Source organism: Chenopodium quinoa, unplaced genomic scaffold (genome assembly GCF_001683475.1).
Source record: "Chenopodium quinoa cultivar QQ74 unplaced genomic scaffold, ASM168347v1, whole genome shotgun sequence".
NCBI classification, from domain to species: domain Eukaryota; kingdom Viridiplantae; phylum Streptophyta; class Magnoliopsida; order Caryophyllales; family Amaranthaceae; genus Chenopodium; species Chenopodium quinoa.
The window spans coordinates 1,222,868-1,243,476 of NW_018742969.1; the positions used below are offsets into that span (position 1 = coordinate 1,222,868).

The 20,609-nt window shown below is 43.1% G+C and overlaps 2 protein-coding genes across 3 annotated transcripts; one reads left to right on the plus strand and one right to left on the minus strand.

Moving 5' to 3' along the window:
• Positions 1–579: 579 nt before the first annotated feature.
• LOC110729152 lies at positions 580–2,765 on the plus strand. 2 transcript variants are annotated; one of them, XM_021908874.1, is made up of 2 exons: positions 580–925; positions 1,630–2,765. In XM_021908874.1, exon 2 carries the CDS (start codon positions 1,645–1,647, stop codon positions 2,518–2,520), a length of 876 nt encoding a protein of 291 aa, XP_021764566.1. In that variant the 5' UTR covers positions 580–925; positions 1,630–1,644; the 3' UTR covers positions 2,521–2,765. The 2 variants fall into 2 exon arrangements, with proteins under 2 accessions (XP_021764566.1, XP_021764565.1); XM_021908873.1 differs by having other exon boundaries at positions 1,639–2,765.
• Positions 2,766–17,876: 15,111 nt separating this feature from the next.
• Positions 17,877–20,222, minus strand: LOC110729066. Its single transcript, XM_021908762.1, has 2 exons — positions 18,866–20,222; positions 17,877–18,617 (listed from the first exon to the last, which is right to left on the minus strand). Exons 1-2 carry the CDS (start codon positions 20,001–20,003, stop codon positions 18,592–18,594), a joined length of 1,164 nt encoding a protein of 387 aa, XP_021764454.1. The 5' UTR covers positions 20,004–20,222; the 3' UTR covers positions 17,877–18,591.
• Positions 20,223–20,609: the final 387 nt, after the last annotated feature.

The window sequence follows — 20,609 nt, forward strand, 5'->3', positions numbered from 1 at the left end:
TTCATCACAAGGTCAGCCCTCCTAAATAGAAGCTGCAACCTATTTATAAAATCACAACATATATTATACTACTATAACCTCAATGATGATTCAGGTGACCTTCTACACCATGTATCCTTCCTTTTTCTGGCAGTGATTGTAAACTGTGTTACATAAGATGATGTTCAACAATGTAAGCAACACGGTAGGCCGTGTTACATAACATGATCATCAAAACAATCTTAAAATTGGTTGTTATTATCAAACAAACAATTACACAAAGCATAAATTAGAACCAAGAGCAAAGAATCGACTCAATTTAATTTCAAAACAAATTGTTACTACCTCCGTTACATATTATTTGCAACGATTTGACATAAAAAAGAGAAGAAAAATGTCTAATCGTTGCAAATAATATGTAACGGAGGTAGTAATTTTCTAGAAGATAATATTTGTATATAAATAAGCATATTATATCCATATCCCATAAATAAATATATAAATAAAAAAAAGCATATTATACTTATACCCATAACTACTACTTGTACTTATAAACTTTCTTGACTAGAAGAGTGATGTCATTGCTCTTATTGTCAAAACTAGGGTTGACACCAAGAAATTGTGGATTGTCTTTTCAAGACAACATTTTCATATAACAATTCGCTTTTAAAAGTCGATACTTATTAATAGAGTACCGCTGTACCGGTGAAAATAATTTTAGTTTCAATTAGTAAAAATAATTTAGTTTTATACTCGTACAAAATAAAGTAAAGTAAACATTACATAAACATAATTGTCAATTAACGAAAAAAGAAAAAACACGGATGAACGTAACTACCTACGGCCCTACCACCACCACCACCACCACCACCACCACCACCTCCTCCTCCTCTCTCGGTTCCCCATTGAAGCGCACTCAACGTTCTCCATTGAAGCAGCTTACCAGGTAATTTGTTGTTTCTATTTGTAATCATCATGTCAATTTCACAATCTAGGGTTTATCGTTGATCTAATACGGAGTATTATCTAATTGTCAGTGTTTTAGGGTTCGAAAATTTTAACTATTGCTTCTAATATAACCTTCGATTATGTTGTTAGAAAAGAAAATTATAAAGCCTAATTTAATAATTGAATCAATCACGCCTTTACTCCCTCCCTAATATATTGTGGTTTTTGTGGCCTTATTTGACAATTGAATCAAATTTGGTTGCTAATGTGTTGCAAAACCCTTTCATATTTGAATTGAACTATGAAATTACCTAAAGTTGTGATCTTTTCATTTTTGTTTCTCTTCTGATGTTTTTTTTTTTTTAAAAAATTTTTTTTATATTAATTTAGCCCCTGCCTACAAAATTCTAAATCAACTTTATCTCATTAATAACTAAAAATAACTTTCCACTTTGTTGATGGGTTGATGATGACACAGAATAATCAAATTTGGTTCATATAGCCGACCCCACTAATGATAAGCCTTTGATTGATTCTAAAATGCTAAATTGTGGCCATATATTGACTACTTGTCTTTGAACCTATAAAGAGTATAAACTAAAAATCCTCCTCTGAATTGAATACATGATTCCATATTTATATTTGTTAATTAATTAAGTTAATCGATCTCCATTATATTGATATGATATGATACGATAGTAGTGATAACAGGTTGAGATGGATAATGATCACTTCGTCAAAGATGGAATTGGTCACTCGGGAGAACCTGTAAGGCAATTTGCTGAATTGTTTTCGGTGAGGATTAAACATGATGCACTCGAGAAATTTCGAGTCTATGGTACCATATTTGTTGAAGATAACGAGGGTAATTTCTGCATCTTCAATCGACAACAACACTTGAATCAACAACAACAAGATGATGATGCTGATCTAATAAATGGTACCTTGCCTCTAACTTTTAAACGGCCAATCCGTGCTAGATCAATTTTTACTCTTGCTTTTGATCTCAAAGATGAAGATGGTAATACAATTAAGGACAAATTTGTTGCAAAATTAGTAACACAGAAAAATGGCAATTTTAATAAATTGGGTGTTGATCGTATGTTTGGTAGTATGGGTTGTGCAACCATATATTACACTTTTAACCAAGCAGCAAATATTTATGCTATAAAGGATTCTATTTTTATGAAACACAGCTTTGATTCTGCTAACTCTGAAGGTCACAGTTGGGTTTCCGGAAAGATTGTTTTTCAGTATGGAAGGCCGTTTGATTCTCGGTCTCGTTCTCTTGCAACCCAAGACTTGGAGGACGATTGTCTTGATATTGTGCTATTTAACGCGGCAAAGCCAGTGCCATTGGTAGTGGATGAGACGGGTTCTTGTTACAAGTTTCCTCTTCTTAGATCACACCTGGTTGTGCCGCATAGCAACTCTTTAATCTTCAAATTCGACTTGGTTTATTCTGATAAAGGCATGGTCAAATGTATTCAATTTGATAAAATCATTCCGATGTTAAACAGGTTTTGGATGAACCTTTCTGACAAGGAAGGAGATGACATGCTTATCAAGTTGTTATTAGAATTCCAAGTATGATGTACTTTTGTGTTGTATAATTATTGGTTATTTGACCTAAGTTAGAGACTCAGTTATTAGAATTTCAAGTATTATGCACTTTTGCGTTGTATAAGTATTGGTTCTCTGACCTTAAGTTAGAGACTCGGTTATTAGAATTCCAAGTATTATGTACTCCCTACCTTTTGTGTTATATTTGTATTGTCATTTACTCATTTTGTCTTTAAAATGTGTCTTGTATTAATGTAATGTATTGTTATTATTCAGTGTTGATTCGGTAGGAAACTTTGTTTTTCCTAAAAAAAATAATCTAGCTGTTAACACTCCAGGGAAAAAAAAAAAAAAAAAAAAAATCGGTAACAAGCCATCTGCAGCAGAAGTACAACATCTACAATGTACTGTATTATTATTCAATGTCAATTCATCTGCAATTCTGCAGCAGTACAACAGCTACAATTGAGTTGGCAGCAGCTTGTGCTCTAGAGGATGCATTGATTATTTTTAGGTGAAAGGGTGGCAAGGTTGGAAAATGAGACCTAGTAGTTTCGTTGTTCATGTGTATGAGATTGATTCTATACCATACCATTACAGCCTCTAAGATGATCAGGGCGGACCTATTGGACCATTTATCCTTCCAATCCGATTTAGACTCCTAATGCAAGCCGAATTTTTGAAGCGTAACACTGATTGTGTCTATTTCTTGGCCTCTCCTTTCACATGAAAGAATGTTCATTTTTTTCATAATTTTTAGACTGAAGAGCAGCACGAGTCAGAGAGGGTACCCTGTGCCTGCCTTCTCAATATCAAAATTGTAACTTAAGCTATCTAACTATGTGTTTGTTAATTTTAACAATTAGCGCTTTGATGCTCAGTTTATTGTTCCTGTATGTAATATTAATACTTCGTATTGGTTATGTTATAATATAAGTACTTCGTATTATTTATGTTGTAATACAAGTCTTCCATACTTGTTTATCTAGAACCCCTTACCATTTTCACTAAGATTTCAGCTGATGTACTGCCTCTAGTTATTCTTTTGATTAAGTTTCAGTACTCTTGATAGTTTTATGCAACATAATGGTGCAATACTATTTGTTGTTAAAGCCAGATCATATGTGGTTGTATTAGCAAAAAATAAAATTGATTATGTCATGCCAAATCTTAAGATAGACATAATTACCTTTCATATGATAAGTCACTTTTTAGATGATATAATTATCTTTTGCAAGATTGATATAATTATAACCGTTCAAATGATATAATCTATCAATTACATACTACTTGTTTCGGGGTTTTCTGATGTCCTGCGGGAGAGTTACAATTCTGAGACTGGAACCGGACGCCTGTACCTACAAAACAAACGGATGCTCCGGACAATTGGAGATCCGCCTCCGACGGTCAAGTTAGTACTTGATTAAGGAGTAATTAATGCGGAAATAAAAGTAATTGGGTTTCTCTAGGTGAGAGTGTTAAATGTGCGTCCTCTCCCTTAATGAGGATTAATGGGCATATTTATATGCCTTGGGATGCGTGCCAGTACTAGGTTTAGGTTAAACCTAAGGCTGACTGGGCCTCCCACAATGATTGGGCCTTGTTGGCCGGTTTTCCCATTTGGCATGGGTGGACACGTGTCACATTGCAATTGGTCCAAGGAGGACGAATCTCTTGATGACACGTGGCAGGCTCCTATTGGCCTACATGAAGGACACGTGGCGAAACCTGGCTGGCCCACGTGTCGGATGCTGATTGGTGGATAAAAATCCCCTAATCATTTGCCCCTCACAGGTGGCACGTGACTGGTCACGTGTTACCTGTGACAGGTGACGACCTGCTACAGGTGTCACTCGGTGAAAGGCCGAGAGATTCTCCCGCCTAAATTTTGAATTTTGGAAGTGACCCTTCGCCTTCTCACTTTGCCTAATAAGGGTGTGTTGGCTTCAATCATTTTCACACTTGAGAACTTTTTAGAGAGAACATTCGGACCCCTGAACTTGCTCTGACATTCCGGACTCTTTCTGCCTACCGCCTGCTTTGACAAGCCGGCTACTCAGGATTTTCAGAACTCCGTCAACTTCACTCGTTCAGGTAACCGTCGGTTCTCTTACTCTTAATTTTCTCTTAATTTTATTCTTTTTTGAAATGGCACCACGGAAGCACACGACACGACCTAGGTTAGTGATCAGCCGGTCACCGGGGACGGCTGAATCTAGGACTAGGAGTGCCGCCTGCCCTTTTCCGGACCCATCTTTGCCCTTTATACAAAGTCCGACTGTCTCTGTGTCTATGCAGAACATGATGGCCAGAACAAAAAGAACTGCTAGGATCTCGAACTCAGACGGCTCCTCCCACAGGGTGCCGATTAGTGAAACATCTGACCAGGCGCCAGATGTGGAAGTGAACCAAGGCGGCTTGACAGCCGACAGTTCTGAGGGAGGGGTCAAGGTGACCCCTTCCAATTTTACAGTTGACATGTCTACATTTTCTCCTACTCCTTTTGAAGGAGAGAAGGCGGGCCCCTCTGGGAGAGGGGAGGAATCGTCCTCTTCGGACTCGTCAGAGGACGAATCGGAGTCTAGTTCTTCTGGTCATGCTTCTCTGGACACGGAAGAGAAAAACAACCGTCTACAAGAGGCGAGGCTTTCTCACGCAGTTGAGAAGGGGGACAATTGGGCGGAGCCATCCGCCTCTTACCGAGAGCAAAATACCCCTTACTACTGCACTGTCCCACGGGGCCGGATCACGGCCATGCAAGAGAGAGTGGGGAGCTTTATTGCGAACCACACAATGGGCCCCGGCTTTTTAGTTTTCGTGCCGGATCCAGAAGACACAGTCGTCTGGCCGGCTGGTACTAGTTATGATAGCGCCTGCTTTGGCTGCTACGAGGCGGCCATCAGGGCTGGGCTGCGCTTCCCACTACATCCGGCTGTTCAGCGGATCTTGGATGGGTATGAGTTGGGGTTATGGCAGTTAGCCCCAAACTCCTGGGTCAACGTACTCGGCTATGTGGCCGGGTGCGAACTGCACGGGGTGGAGCCAAACTTCGAGGCTTTCGCCCACATGAACTACCTCAGCCGGACCCCTAAGGCAGGCGGTACCGGCTGGTATCAATTGACGAGCCACAGAGGCTACCTCATGACAAGAGGTAAAGCAAACAAGTGGAAGGATTGGCGAAGCACCTTCCTTATCATTGAAAGTTCAGACACAGAGCTGAACAAGCACTTCAACAGGTGGAACAGGAATCCGCCTCTTCTTGCAGGCGGCCGCAGCATGCCGCCTGTTCCCCCCAAAGCCAAGAAAGAGATCCTGGATAAAGGACTCTTTAAAGTAGAGTCGAGGGTCGACTCTACTACAGGGGTACGAGAGCAAGTACCCCTGCACTGCGTCCCGAGCTTCAAATGGCTCTATGACGAGTACTTTCTGGCCGCCTGTGGCCTTAGCAGTCGGTGTTCAAGAGGTAGCCGGCCTGTCGAATACTCTTTTTTTCCATGAGTTACCGTTTATCTTTTTATTAACTTGGTATCTTGTCTTTGTAGCGGACGCCATGAGCAAGATCACCGCTTCCAAGACTGCGGCGGCCATGTTGCGAGCCTCTATTATGCAACAATCCTCAACCGACTCCCCCAACAAGGGGGCGCCCTTGGTGAGCTCCGAACCTTTCACTCTCTTTTTGGAGTTGGGTTTATGCATATACTGACCGAGTTTTTTTTTTTTCAGACGGGAACTCCAAGAACCTCTTCTTCCCAACAGCCGGACTCCAAGACCCGGAGGACGACTGTTGCGAGCTCTCCTGGTACTGCCAGGAAACATGCGGCGGCTGAGAAACAGCCGTCCACTCCTTCTAAAACTCCAATCAGGCCGCCTAGAAGTATGAAGCTGTCCTTGTGAATTTAGACTTGCTCCCTTCTTTACTAGGTCTAACCCGTTTGTTTATGCTTGATGCAGCCGGCCCTCAGGAGCCAGACTTGGTCGAGGTGGCCAAGTCTATGATCAAAGCCGTCCCTCCGGCTGAGAGGGAGGCGGTCAGGGGTGTCGGCACCCTTGACCTAGACGGGATTGCAGGGGTCCTTGCTGAGGTATACTTAGCATATTTTTGGTTATTTAAATTCCAGGACGCCTGTTTTTTGTTTGAAAACTGACGCCTGTTCCCTTTTACTTAGGCCCTGCTCCGAGTGAACGGCCTTCGCAAGCCGCTTGACAGGAAGAACAAAGAGGTAAAGGCTGCAAAAGCTATGGCCGCCTCTGACTGTGATAAGGCAATGTTTCAAATTGCCCAAAATGAGATTTTGATAACTGATATTCTTTATTATCAGGCGCAGGCTACTTCTGCTATCCGGGCTCAGTTGGAGGCGGCCCAGAAGAAAAATAATGAGCTGGAGGCGACCATCAACAATCTCAAGGCCGAGCTGAGACCTCTTCGCCAAAAAATGTCCTCATACGACACCTTGGAGAAATCCTTGGCACACGTTAAGGAACGCCTGGTGAACCAGGAGAAGAGTCTTACTCAGGAGCTCTCGGCAAAGGCCGAGCAAGAAAAGAAGGAGCTGGTCCGAGAGATGATGGAAGACTCTGCTCAGATCCAGCGCCTGACCTGGGGCCGCCTCTTCCCCAATGCCGACTTTTCCTCATGGGAAAAAACGTACCGCCAGTGTTCTGATAGATATAATCAAGAGATCCTGGCGGCTGCTGAGGACGAGACGTTGGAGGAGGAGGAGCCGGTAGTGGCGCTTGTGCCGCTTGGGGTGGATGCATCGAAGAAGGATGCAGCTGAAGCCGAGTCCAGCAAAAAGAGTGATGACCAGGCGGCAGCTGCTATTATTGAAGATCTGCCCCCTTCTTAAGCTTTATGTATTCTTTTTACGGCCTGCGTGCCGTTTGTTTCTGTTTCCCCGGCCAGGGGGCCGGGGTTTTGAATATTTTGCCGGTCTTAATGACCGGCTTCTTTTTGTATCTTTTACCCGGCCAAGGGGCCGGGGGTATGAATATTTATGACGGTCCTTCTGGCCGGCTGTTAATATAACTCAGGCGACCATTATTTTAGGTCGCCTTTTTGCCAAAATGTTTTGAATTTGTTTCGTTTCGAATTTGTTTCGACTTTGCTAAGTATCGAAACTCTGATATCCAATTGCATACTATACCGACTGTTTTGCATGGCCGATAGTTGCGGACAGGTACGAGGTAGTTAGTCACGCCACCTATGCCCCTGGACGACTAGTTGTCTGTTTCCAGGCTAAGCGATCAGTCGGCCACTTTAAAGACTGGATCCCCTTCAACCAAGTAGGAAGGTGGTTTCCTACCTGCCTTGTTTGTTTTTTGTTTGTTTTTTTTTTTAGGCTAGAGACTCTAGTCGGTCCAGGCCGACTGTTCCCCGCCACATTTAATCTAGTGTGAACAGGCGCTGTATGAACACCTTTTTAGTTTCATACTAAATTTTTAAGGAGTGACCAAGTAAACATGATTGTTACCTAGTCGCCGAGTGACTGAGTAGTAGAGGTTTCAAGCGGTGGGTACCGGTTGTTCCCCTTTATTCGCCAATGTTTGTTGGCTATTAACTCATAAGATACCGACTGTTGTTATCCCAAGTAGTTCAGTCGGTTGGTTGACACGGATGGTTACTGCGAACACTTGTTTGACCTGATTAGTCAGTTAAGTGAGAGGTATCCTTGTCCTGGAAACGGCTACGTGGTTGTCTTGGTTAGACAGTCGTATAGGTTCCGTGTAATGATTTTATAGAACAATGTTCCACCCAAAAGGGAGCTGCTCTCTGCGACGAATTTCATCCGGATGGATGCCGTCGGACGCCTGCTATAATGTTGGGACAGGTCGAATTAAACTTATATTTGGATCAGTTGGCTTGGCGCCTGGTCTGATCATTTCAGCCATGAGCCTTTGATAGTTCTTGGTGAACTGTGTTATGGGAGAGTAGCCGGTTGTGTGGAACAAGCGGCGTGCCCCTCTTAAGTAAGAATGAAAATTTAACATGGAGAGTAGCCGACTGTTTGTCAGTAGGCATGCCTCTCTTAGTACAAAATTGAATGAAACAGCAAACTTTTATTAAGTAGCCCTCGACTATTTACATCATTCAAAAGAAATATTTCTTAAGATTATCTACATTCCAGGTTTGAGGCAACGGTTGGCCATCTGGTGTTTCCAGACGGTAGGTACCGTCCCTGACCTCTTCATAGATTCGGTAGGGTCCTTCCCAGTTGGGAGTTAATTTGCCAGACTCATTAGCCCTACCAACTGCTTCCATTTTTCTAAGTACAAAGTCCCCCACTTTGAGTGGACGCCTGTGTACTTTTTTGTTGTATGATCTGGTCATTCTCAGGCGGTAAATTTCATGACGCAAGACAGCATTTCCCCTCCTTTCTGGGAGTGAGTCTAATGCCAGGCGCATGGCTTCCCAGTTTGCCTCTTCGTCATATAACATTACTCGAAGAGTCGGCTCGTAGTGTTCAATTGGAAGAACAGCTTCCGCACCATAAGTTAGGAGGAATGGAGTTTCTCCAGTCGCCCCTTTTTCAGTCGTCCTAATGGCCCAGAGAACATGTGGTAATTCATCAGCCCATAGGTCGCCTGCTCGTTCAATCTTTTTCTTGAGACCGTCTGAGATGATTTTATTAAAGGCTTCTACCTGGCCGTTTGCTTGTGGACGGCCGACTGATGCAAAGTGGTGTGCAATTCCTTGGTCACCTAACCAGCTTTTGAGAACAAGCGTCTCAAATTGGGGACCATTATCAAAAAACCATAGACATGGGAACCCCGAACCGAGTGATGACATTTTTCCAGATGAATGAAATTACACCCTTCGTCTTGATTCCCTTTACAGCCTCCGCCTCCACCCATTTAGTGAAGTAGTCGACTACAACAAGTATGTACCTCCTTTCGCCTGTAGCAGGCGTATAGGGACCCAGAATATCCATGCCCCACTTAGCAAACGGTAGTGGGCTATGAATGGTAGTGAGGTCAGTAGCCGGACGGTGAATTAGTTTGCCAAACCTTTGGCACTTGTCACATTTTTTCACCATCTCCATTGCATCTGCTTCTAAAGTAGGCCAAAAGTAGCCCTGCCGCCTTGTCCGTTGAGCAAGCGACCTACCGCCTATATGGGAAGCGCAGTAACCAGAGTGAAGATCGTCTAGTATCTCTTGTCCCTTTTCTGGAGTAACACACTTTAAGTAGGGTTGAAGGTACCCTCTTTTGTGAAGTTCTCCCCTTATCATTTCAAAACTGGCTGCCCGTTTTTTCAGCGCAGCCGCCTGGTGATGATCATCCGGCAGGGTACCGTCTGTCAGATTTGCCCTGATTGGATCCATTCAGGTTGAGCTTCTGTCTAGGATTCCAATAGGGTCTTCCTCGATGCTTCTCTTCTCCATTACTTCCCAAAAAACAGTTCGAGGAGTATCACAAGAGGCGGATGATGCTAATTTTGAAAGTGCATCCGCCTGGTTGTTTTCTGATCTCGGCACTTGAGTCAGATGAAAATCTTCAAGGGATCCGACTGCTTGTCGTACCGCCTGTAAATACTTGATCATGGCCGGATGGGTTGCTTCGTATTCGCCACTATACTGACTCACTATCAATTGTGTTTCGGAACAAGCGTCTATCTTGTGATTCCTGTTAGTAAAGCTTCATATTCTGCCTCATTGTTTGAGGCCTGAAAACTGAAGCGTAGAGCATACTCGTACCTGTCGCCCTCTGGCGACTGAAATATGACGTCTGCTCCACAACCATTTGAAGTAGAGCTTCCGTCCACATATACCTTCCAGACTTGGTCTGTAACTTGAGAGTCCGGAGGACGAGTCATCTCAACAATAAAGTCAGCAAAGGCTTGCCCCTTCACTGCTTTTCTAGGCTCGAAAGTAACTTCGAGGCTCTGTATTTCTATGGCCCATTTGATCATTCGGCCTGACGACTCCATGATGGTCAGTGGCCGCTTGATAGGTTGGTCTGTATACACGACGACTGCATGTGCCAAAAAGTAGGGCTTCAATTTTTTAACAGCCATGAAGAGTGCAAGACCAAATTTCTCCACTAAGGGATACCTCAACTCGGCATTTTTCAGTACATGACTGACAAAGTAGACCGGGAGCTGACAACCGTCTCTTTCAGCAAGAAGAACAGCGCTTAACGCATGATCAGAGACAGCCAGGTACATGTAGAGTACTTCTTTGGGCAAAGGGCTGACCAGCCTCGGCAAGGAATGCAAGTGAACTTTCAATTTCTGGAAGGCCGCCTTAGCATCCGGCCCCCATTCAAACCTTGCCTTCTTCTTAATGGCCTGGAAGAAGTATAAGCATTTGTCGCCTGATCGGCTTAGAAATCTTCCCAAGGCCGCCAGACAACCTGTTAACTTCTGAACCTCTCGGACGGTACGAGGCGACTGCAGGTCGATGACCGCCTGCACCTTCTCAGGGTTCGCCTCTATTTCTCTCTGATTGATAAGGAATCCGAGAAATTTCCCAGACTCAACTCCAAATACACATTTCTTGGGATTGAGCATGACATGGTGCCGCCTGAGTGTGGCGAAAGTTTCTCGGAGGTCCGACAGATGATCTATCTGAAGCTTAGACTTGACAATCATATCATCAATGTATGCCTCGACGTTTCTCCCAATCTGATCAAAGAACACAGTGTTTATCATTCGCTGGAAGGTGGCCGGGGCATTCTTAAGACCAAACAGCATGACCGTGTAACAGTATAACCCTTGATCAGTGACGAAGGCCGACTTCTCCTGATCTTTCTTCCATAAAGCAATTTGATGGAAACCAGAGTAGGCGTCCATAAAGCTCATCAAAGCATGGCCGGCTGTTGAGTCGATCAGGTTATCAATTTTAGGCAGAGGGTAACTGTCTTTGGGGCACGCCTTGTTTAAGTCTGTGTAGTCTACACACATTCGCCAGGTGCCATTCGGCTTTTTAACAAGCACCACATTTGCAACCCAGTCTGGGAAGTAACATTGCCGAATGAACCCTGCATCAAGTAATTTTTTAACTTCGGCGGCTGCCGCCTGACTTCTTTCTTCGCCATGGTTCCGCTTCTTCTGCCTTACCGGCTTCTTTTTCGGATCCACAACCAGTTTATGTACCGCCAGGTCAGGACTAATGCCTGGCATTTCGTGGACTTCGAATGCAAAGATATCCTTGTATTCTTTCAATAGTTTGTGAAAGTCGTCACCCAGGACTCTCAGAGCAGTCGTCCCAACTTTGACTGTTCGGTCAGGACGCGAGTCGTATAAGATCAGGTCCGTATGCTCACCAGCCGACTGAGGGCGAAATTCATCCGACCGCTCCTCTGCCAATGATTGCTATTTTCTGTCTTTTCTTGCGGCCCCCGTCTGGGCTGCCTTTCTCTTCTTGCTGCCTGCTTCTTGAACAGGCGCACTCTCCTTGACATTGTCAAGGTCTGTTTTTCCACCACTTGACCCAGCGGCCATAACAGTGGGCTTGATATCCGAGAGATAGCACTCTCGGGCCATCCTCTGATCTCCCCTTAGGGACCCGACTATTCCATCATCCCTCTCAAACTTGAGCAACATAAGAGATGGGATTATAACAGCCTTGGAATTATTCAGGGTTGGTCGTCCCAGAATCATGTTGTAGGCCGAGAGTTCTTCTACTACCAGGAACCGGACTACCATGTGTCGTCCTTCCCCTTTTTCACCCAGGCGGATGGGTAAATCCACTCGTCCCACTGGGTGGACGACTCCTCCTCCAAACCCTACTAAAGGGTGGGATGCCGGATGTATGCAATCAGTCTGATATTTGAGTTTTGACAGACATTTGCTACTGATAAGATCTGAGGAGCTTCCGATATCTATAAGGATTCGGCCAACTCTCTGGTTGTCCACTTTACATTCAATAACGATAGGGTCGTCATGCGGCCCCCTTACCCCTCCTAGATCTTCTTCAGTGATGACAATCTCAGGAAATGAATATTTGGAGGGTCGTTCTTGGTGAACGGAATTTACGTCTAACCGCCTGATATTGTCTTTGTTGCCCCTAATAGTGGGGCCGCCTCCTGAGAAGCCGCCTGCAATGGTGAAGATGACTGCATCATCTGTATCAGAGCTGTCGGCCTGTTGACTCTTTTTTGTCGACTGCTTTTTCGAGGAAGTGTTCCCCGTAGATTTCTTGACATAAGAGTCAAGATCGCCTTGCTCAGCCAGGCGGTCCAGATACCGCATGATACTGATGCATTCGTTGGTGTGATGACCAACATCTTCATGATAATCACAGAATTTTTCTTGGTTCCGGTTGCTCGCAGAACCCTTCATGGGGGCCGGCTTCTCAATTGAGATCCGTCCCTTGATTTCCTTTAGGATAACTTGGCTATCCTTGTTAAACGCATACTTTGGGGAGTATGGTTTGAATTCTTTCCTCTTCTTCTGGGTCGGCTGTTTAGAGGAATCAGCCGCCCAGACCTCTTTTCTCTTCTTCTCATCTTTGTTCGACGACTGTTTCTGCCGTCCTTCTCTTTTGTCGAACCTTTTCCCGTCCGACTGTTTTCCCGTACTACAAAGATCAGTCGCCTGTATATAGGCTTCCGCTTCAATCAAGGCCTCTTGAAGAGTCGCCACCCTCTTTCGAACCAAATAAAATTTAAATGTCGACCCGTCTTTGAGGCCTCTGAAAAAGTCAGTATAGGCTACCTAATCCGGTAACCCTTGAATCTGTATTCTCATCAGGTTAAATCGCCTGATGTAAGAACGAAGCCCCTCCTTCTCGCCCTGCTGAATCGTTCCTAAATCAAGGGTCGTCTTCTTCGCAGGTATGTTCATGGCAAAGTTGGAGGTGAATAAGTAAGCAAGCCTCCTGAAGTTATTCACGCAACCAGTCGGCAGGTTGTCGAACCATTGTTGTGCGATTCCTTTGAGAGTCGCTGGAAAACACTTGCACCAAGTGGGATCATCCAACCCTTGAAGGTACATCAGGTTGGTGAATGCCATCAAATGGTCTTCTGGGTTAGTAGTGCCGTCATAGGCGCCTACTAATACATTTTTCACTTTGGCCGGCTGAGCGGCTTCAGTAATTTCCTTGGAGAAGGCCGACGGCTGTTCCCCAATTCTAAGCAACCGTAGCTGCCAGTCCATAGGTTGGACATTCTTTGCTGCATGCCCTCCAAAAAGAGGTGGCTGCAAAAAATATTGTTGTTGCGGTACATATGGTAAGTTTGGTACCGCCTGGTCACTATGAAAGCCGGACTGACGGGAGGTACCGCCTGACTGACTCTCATGATGCGACTGAGTATACCTCATCGAGGTATTGCGTAGACTGCCTTGGAAGTCTGAAGTAGAGGCCGACTCTGACAATCGGTCATTCTTCTTCTGCTCTAGCAATAGCCGAGCATCTGTGTATGTTTTCTTCGACCCGTCCGCCTGAATATGACGAACAGGTTTCCTCTTTCCTGGAGTAGGAAAGCGGTACTTTGTGAAATCAAGGACAGGCGGCTCCCACTTCCTAGAATTAGGATGAGGGGTCGCCTCTCGCCCTTGAACAGGCTTCCTCTTCCCTGAAGAGGAAGGTTTCTTAGCCGACTGCTCCTTGGCCAGAGCAGGCGACTTCTTGTTGAGCAACTCTTGAATCTCTCCCTTGAAGCCCCTCATGAAGGTCATGAGTTCGTTTCTTGTAATGGGAGCAGACCCATCAGCCGGCTGCTGCTGAACAGGCGGCGCGCCGGCTGGATCACTGAGTCCAGTTTGAAGATCTTCCCGTTCTCTCCTTTCGGTATGACGGGTGCGTTGGGCCCTTAGGGTCCCATCTGAAGCTGTGTGAGCTTCAACTTCAAATTCTTCCTCAGTATCATGGTCCGACTGAACTTGAGGATCGTCCTGGGGACGCCTCTCTTCAGGAGTCGGTACAGACGTGGATTCCATCTCAGAAGTACTCTCCCCACAGACGGCGCCAAAATGTTTCGGGGTTTTCTGATGTCCTGCGGAAGAGTTACAATTCTGAGACTGGAACCGGACGCCTGTACCTGCAAAACAAACGGATGCTCCGGACGATTGGAGATCCGTCTCCGACGGTCAAGTTAGTACTTGATTAAGGAGTAATTAATGCGGAAATAAAAGTAATTGGGTTTCTCTAGGTGAGAGTGTTAAATGTGCGTCCTCTCCCTTAATGAGGATTAATGGGCATATTTATATGCCTTGGGATGCGTGCTAGTACTAGGTTTAGGTTAAACCTAAGGCTGACTAGGCCTCCCACAATGATTGAGCCTTGTTGGCCGGTTTTCCAATTTGGCATGGGTGGACACGTGTCACATTGCAATTGGTCCAAGGAGGACGAATCTCTTGATGACACGTGGCAGGCTCCTATTGGCCTACATGAAGGACACGTGGCGAAACCTGGCTGGCTCACGTGTCGGATGCTGATTGGTGGATAAAAATCCCCTAATCACTACTAAAAGCGAATATAAGAGGATACTTGTATGATCACAATGGGGTTCAAGTTTTGGGTAATGCTTGAAATATTCTCAACCCATATTCAATTTAAAATCACAATCAATCAATAATTATCAATAATATATATACTAAAAGACTCACCAGTAATGACACGTGTCATTGCCTGGTGTGTCCTAAAAAATATACTACGTATTTTATTTATTTTTTTTATTTGGATCTTCTTTTAATAAAGTTTAAATGAGGTAAAAAAAAAAGTTTTCAAAAAGTACGTAACTTTAATTGTAAAAAATTAATTATCATCTAGATTTTTAATTATAGAAAGAATAAATAAACAATAATTTTTTTAGGAAAAAAAATATCATATAGATTATCAACATAAGATTTTCATTCTTATTTTTGTCAAACAACTTATCTTGATAATCAATATCTATGTAAAAATATCAATAAATAACTATATAACTTATTGATTGATAACTATTAATTATTATATAATGTATATATAATTTCAATACATTGATATTTGAATTAGAGTTGATAGTAAGAGAAGTTGAATAAGAAATAAGATGTTATTGGAATAATATTATTTGTCCCTACCAAAGTTATTAAAATCGGGATTCTACTTTGAATCGGAAGGGGCTATCAGAATCGAATCGTAAAATCGAATCGTAGAATCGTAAGATTCTTCCGACATGTATGAAAGAAGATAGAATGTAATTTCTTGCTTTCATTCAAAATATTGGCAGATTATATACAGCTCTTACGAGAATAGTTAGGCCTATAATTGAGGCTTAGATTAGGGAGTTGACTGAGCTATTCTACAGCTAATCTTCCTATTTACATGCACTAGATAAATACATGGCATAAATAGATATATACAATAAAATAGAATATAATTAATATTATATTCTAACACGCCCCCGCAGTCGAAACGGGAGCATCACGAATGCTGAGACTGGCTCGAAAATCTTCAAATAAAATAAGAAGAAACATTAGCAACTCCTCTGTACTCGGCCTCAGCGCTGGATTTTGATAGAGTTGGTTGCCATTTGGATGACCAACTAATCAAATTATCACCTAGATAAACACAGTAGCCGGAAGTAGATCGTCTAGTATCCGGACATCCTCCCTAATCAGCATCAGTAAAAGAAATTAATTTATTCAGAGAGGATTTATAGAGGTGGAGACAAAAAGATAATGTACCCTGTAAATAGCGCAGAATACGCTTGAGAGCATTCATATGCTCGTGCCTGGGATCATGCATGTGAAGACAAATTTGCTGCACGGCATAAGAGATGTCGGGTCTGGTGAAAGTAAGGTACTGCAAAGCACCGGCCAAGCTGCGGTACTTAGATGGGTCATCACAAGGATCACCTGATGAAGCACTGAGTTTTGGTTTGGTGTCAACAGGAGTAGCACAAGGACTACAATTAGCCATGCCAGCTCGGTCTATAATTTCTGTGGCGTACTGAGTCTGAGACAAGAACATACCATTGTCATTTCGGGTAACCGCAATACCCAAAAAGAAACTGAGAGGACCTAAGTCCTTCATAGAAAATTTGCCATTCAAAAGAGACATGAAATGCTTCCTTAACCTATCAGAAGAGGCGGTAAGAATAATATCATCAACATATAATAAGAGGTAAGCCATATCCGAGCCCTGTCTGTAAATGAACAATGAGTTATCTGATGTACTGTGTGAAAAACCAATAGTGGCTACAAAATCCGCAAAGCGCTGATACCAGGCCCGCGGAGCCTGTTTAAGACCATAAAGAGATCTTTCCAGTAAACAAACATGATCAGGGCGACTTTTATCACGGAACCCCATAGGTTGATGCATATAGACGGTCTCATTGAGATTACCGTGTAAGAAAGCATTCTTGACATCTAGTTGATGAATGGGCCAAGATTTTGAGATAGCAATGGTAAGAACAGTACGAATAGTAGTCGGTTTGACAACCGGACTAAAAGTCTCATCACAATCAACACCCTGCTGTTGAGTTTTTCCATCACCTACAAGACGGGCTTTATGCCTCTCAAAAGAACCGTCAAAATTCTTTTTGTGACAAAAAATCCACATTGATCTAATAACATTCACACCCGGTGGCCTAGGTACTAATTTCCATGTTCTATTTTCAATTAGAGCATTAAATTCATCTAACATTGCTGCTTTCCAATTAGGGTCACGAATAGCACTAACCGGGTCTTTGGGCAAAGGAGAAATGGTAGTGGTGGTAGTGGTAGCTAGGTTGGCAACATATTTGGTGTTGGGTTTGTAAATTCCATTTTTTGCTCTAGTAGTCATAGAATGGGAGGGCTGTAAGGTAATGGGTGTGAGAGTAGGAGTAGGCTGATCTATGTGGGATAGTTGGGTTGGCCCAGTTCGGTGGGTAGGGGAAGGAGGCGAATTGGGTTGCTGTTGGAGTCTTTGGAGATGGACAGTTCCAGGAGAGTGAGATGAGTGTGGCCCAGAAGAAGGAGGGGGGGTAAGGGGTGGGCTTACTTGCGGCCCAGACGAGAGAGGATGGGATGGAGCTTGGCTTGCGTGTGGCCCAGAAGAGGGAGGACTAGTGAGGGGTGGGCTGGTGTGCGGCCCAGGAGAGTGAGGAGGTGAATTTGGTTGGTCTTCTTGGTGCGCATGATTAGTGGGCTGAGCCAAATCAGTTGGTGAGTGTTGTTGCATATAACTAACAAGAGGATTGACATCTAGAAAGTTGTAATCATCAATATGAGGCGTGTGAAGTTTAGCAAAAGGGAATTCATGCTCAAAAAATTTCACATGACGACATATTATTATCTTGCCAGTTGACGTATCATAACACTTAGGACCTCTATGATTTGGGGTGGGACCAAGATAGACACAAGGGGTTGACCTTTGTTGCAACTTGTGAATGGAGGTGGATGGAAAGAGGGGTAAACATAGGCAACCAAAAACACGTAACTCGGAGTAGAGAGGGTCACATTGATATAGAATTTGAGTTGGAGACTTAAATCCTAGATTTTTGGTTGGAAGTATGTTTAGAAGGTAAGTGGCCATGGCTAGAGCATGATGCCAAAATGAGAGAGGTAAAGAAGCATGTGCAAGTAAGGTCCGTATGATATTGTTTATGGATTTTATGTGTCGCTCGGCTTTTCCATTTTGAGGAGAGGTATGAGGGCAAGAGAGACGAAATAGCATACCATGTTGATCAAAGAACTCATTAAAAGTGCCATTGATATATTTTGTACCATTGTCACATTGAAAAGTTTTAATTTTTCGATTAAATTGTGTGCTTATGATGGTATGAAAAGATTTAAATAAATGTTTGACTTGAGATTTTTTTGCAATAGGAAAGGTCCACAAAAATTTACTGTAATCATCAAGAAAAAGCACATAATAACAATGGCCAGAAGAACTCACAATAGGCGAAGTCCAAAGATCACTATGGATAATATCAAATGGAAAAACAGTGTTTGACATAGAATCATGAAAAGGTAATTTTGCAAGTTTCCAAAGAGGACAAGAAGAACAAAAACTCTTACAAGCCTTATTACAATCAATGAATTTACTTTTACTAAGAGAATTAAGCACAACATCACCGGGATGTCCTAAGCGATTATGCCATAGATCAGAAGAGATAGTTGTAAAAGCTGAATTATTGACTTGAGGATTGACTTGAGTGTTTGAGAAGATAGGATATAGGTCACCGGCACTGTCACATCTCATTATTTTGACTCCCGTCTGTAAATCATTCACAGAAAAGCCATAAGGGTCAAATTCAATGGAAATTGAGTTATCAGTGGTGAATTTGCGGACAGATATTAAGTTCTTAATTAATTTAGGAGCATGTAAAACATTTTTCAATTGAAAGGGTGGGTGAGGTGATGGTAAAGTAGTACTACCGTGACCAACAATTGGAATTAAATGTCCACTTCCCACAACAATGTTATCATTTATATTGCTCGAATTAAAATAAGAAGAAAAAATACCTTGATCCGAAGTCATATGAGCCGTGGCACCGGTATCCATATAGTAGTTGTTGTCGGGTTGAGAGTAGCCACTTGAGAGTGCACTCATTGCTGCTTCAATATCCATGGGTGAGTAACTGGGAGGAGGAGCCATAGCATTGTAGGCTTGGGGACGTGGGCCCAGTAGCCCAGGCCCAGCAGGACGAGGCCTAGACGGTTGTGCTGCTGGCGGTTTAGGAGCCCACAAAGAGGCTGGATATGGGCAGGGAGGAGCCCATGGAGCATAGGCCCAAGGAGATTGAGGCCAATTGTAAGGCACATGTGGGCCATTTAAGTGGGTTTGTTGTTGGTCCCCAAGAGAAGAGTTAGGGTTTCGGCCCTTGCCAGAACATTTAGCAAAAAATTTCTTTTGCTTTCCCCCTTTTGAAGCAGAGTGATTTGAGGAAGAAGAGGCAGAGTTGCTTGCAACGGTGGATGTGACGAGAGCTTGATTGCGGTTGCTTGGACCACCCTCCTTGGCTAGGCGATTTTTAATAGTCCGTTCAGCAAGTTTGAGGCAAGAACGACAGCTTTCGAATGAAGGCAGCGATTCTTGGTTTTGAATTATGTCCACCGTGCCGGCATAGGCTTCAGGGAGACCTGCGGTGAGCTTAAGGACTAGACGGTTGTCGGAGAGAGGAGCATCTACATCAGCGAGACGGTCAGCAAGAGATTTAATATGGTTGCAGTAGGCATCAATGGATGAGAAATTCTCGAAGACGAGATCGACAAGTTCTTCCTCAAGGTGGGTAGCACGAGAGGCTTTATTGTCTTGAAACATTGATTCGAGACGAGCCCACGCCCCTTGGGCGGTGTCATCTTTGAGAAGAATAGCATGAAGAAGGTCGGGAGATATGTTTCCATAAATCCAGTTCAAAACCGCGGCATCGAGACGCCTCCATAGAGCTGGATCAGCAGCTTTGGTGGCTTGATAGGCGGCAATTTTAGTTGCCTCCGTTGGAGGAACTATATGATGATATAAATCATGGACCCTAACAAGTACCTTGAATAAGGTAGCCCAAGAATGATACATGCCTTGATCATCCAATGTTATGGGAATGAGAGACTTGACATTGGTGATGGTGAGGGCGGGGTGGAATTTGGAGGATTCAGGAGACATTGTTTGCAGCGGAAGATAGAGAAGGTGGTGGAGAATGGGCTATTGTTAGGGATGGTGAAGCCAAGGTCGTAACCTTAATCTGATACCATGAAAGAAGATAGAATGTAATTGCTTGCTTTCATTCAAAATATTAGCAGATTATATACAGCTCTTACGAGAATAGTTAGGCCTATAATTGAGGCTTAGATTAGGGAGTTGACTGAGCTATTCTACAAATAATCTTCCTAAATTTACATGCACTAGATAAATACATGGCATAAATAGATATATACAATAAAGTAGAATATAATTAATATTATATTCTAACAATGTATAATCAAGACGTCAAACATAAATTTAAATAAATATATTGAAATTATAAGTTTAAAACCTAATTATTGATAGATAATAGTTATTTACCCATTAAGCAATCAATACTTGACAATATATATTTTTAAAAACCTATATAAACATGTTTGTTACTTGTAAGGATTTCGCTAGTTCAGAAAAATATTTAAAATCGGTTAGAATCGTAAATCGAATCATTGTATGTTGTCCCTAACAAAGTTATTAATATCAGTTAGAATCGTAAATCGAATCATATGATATACATGAATCGTAAAATAA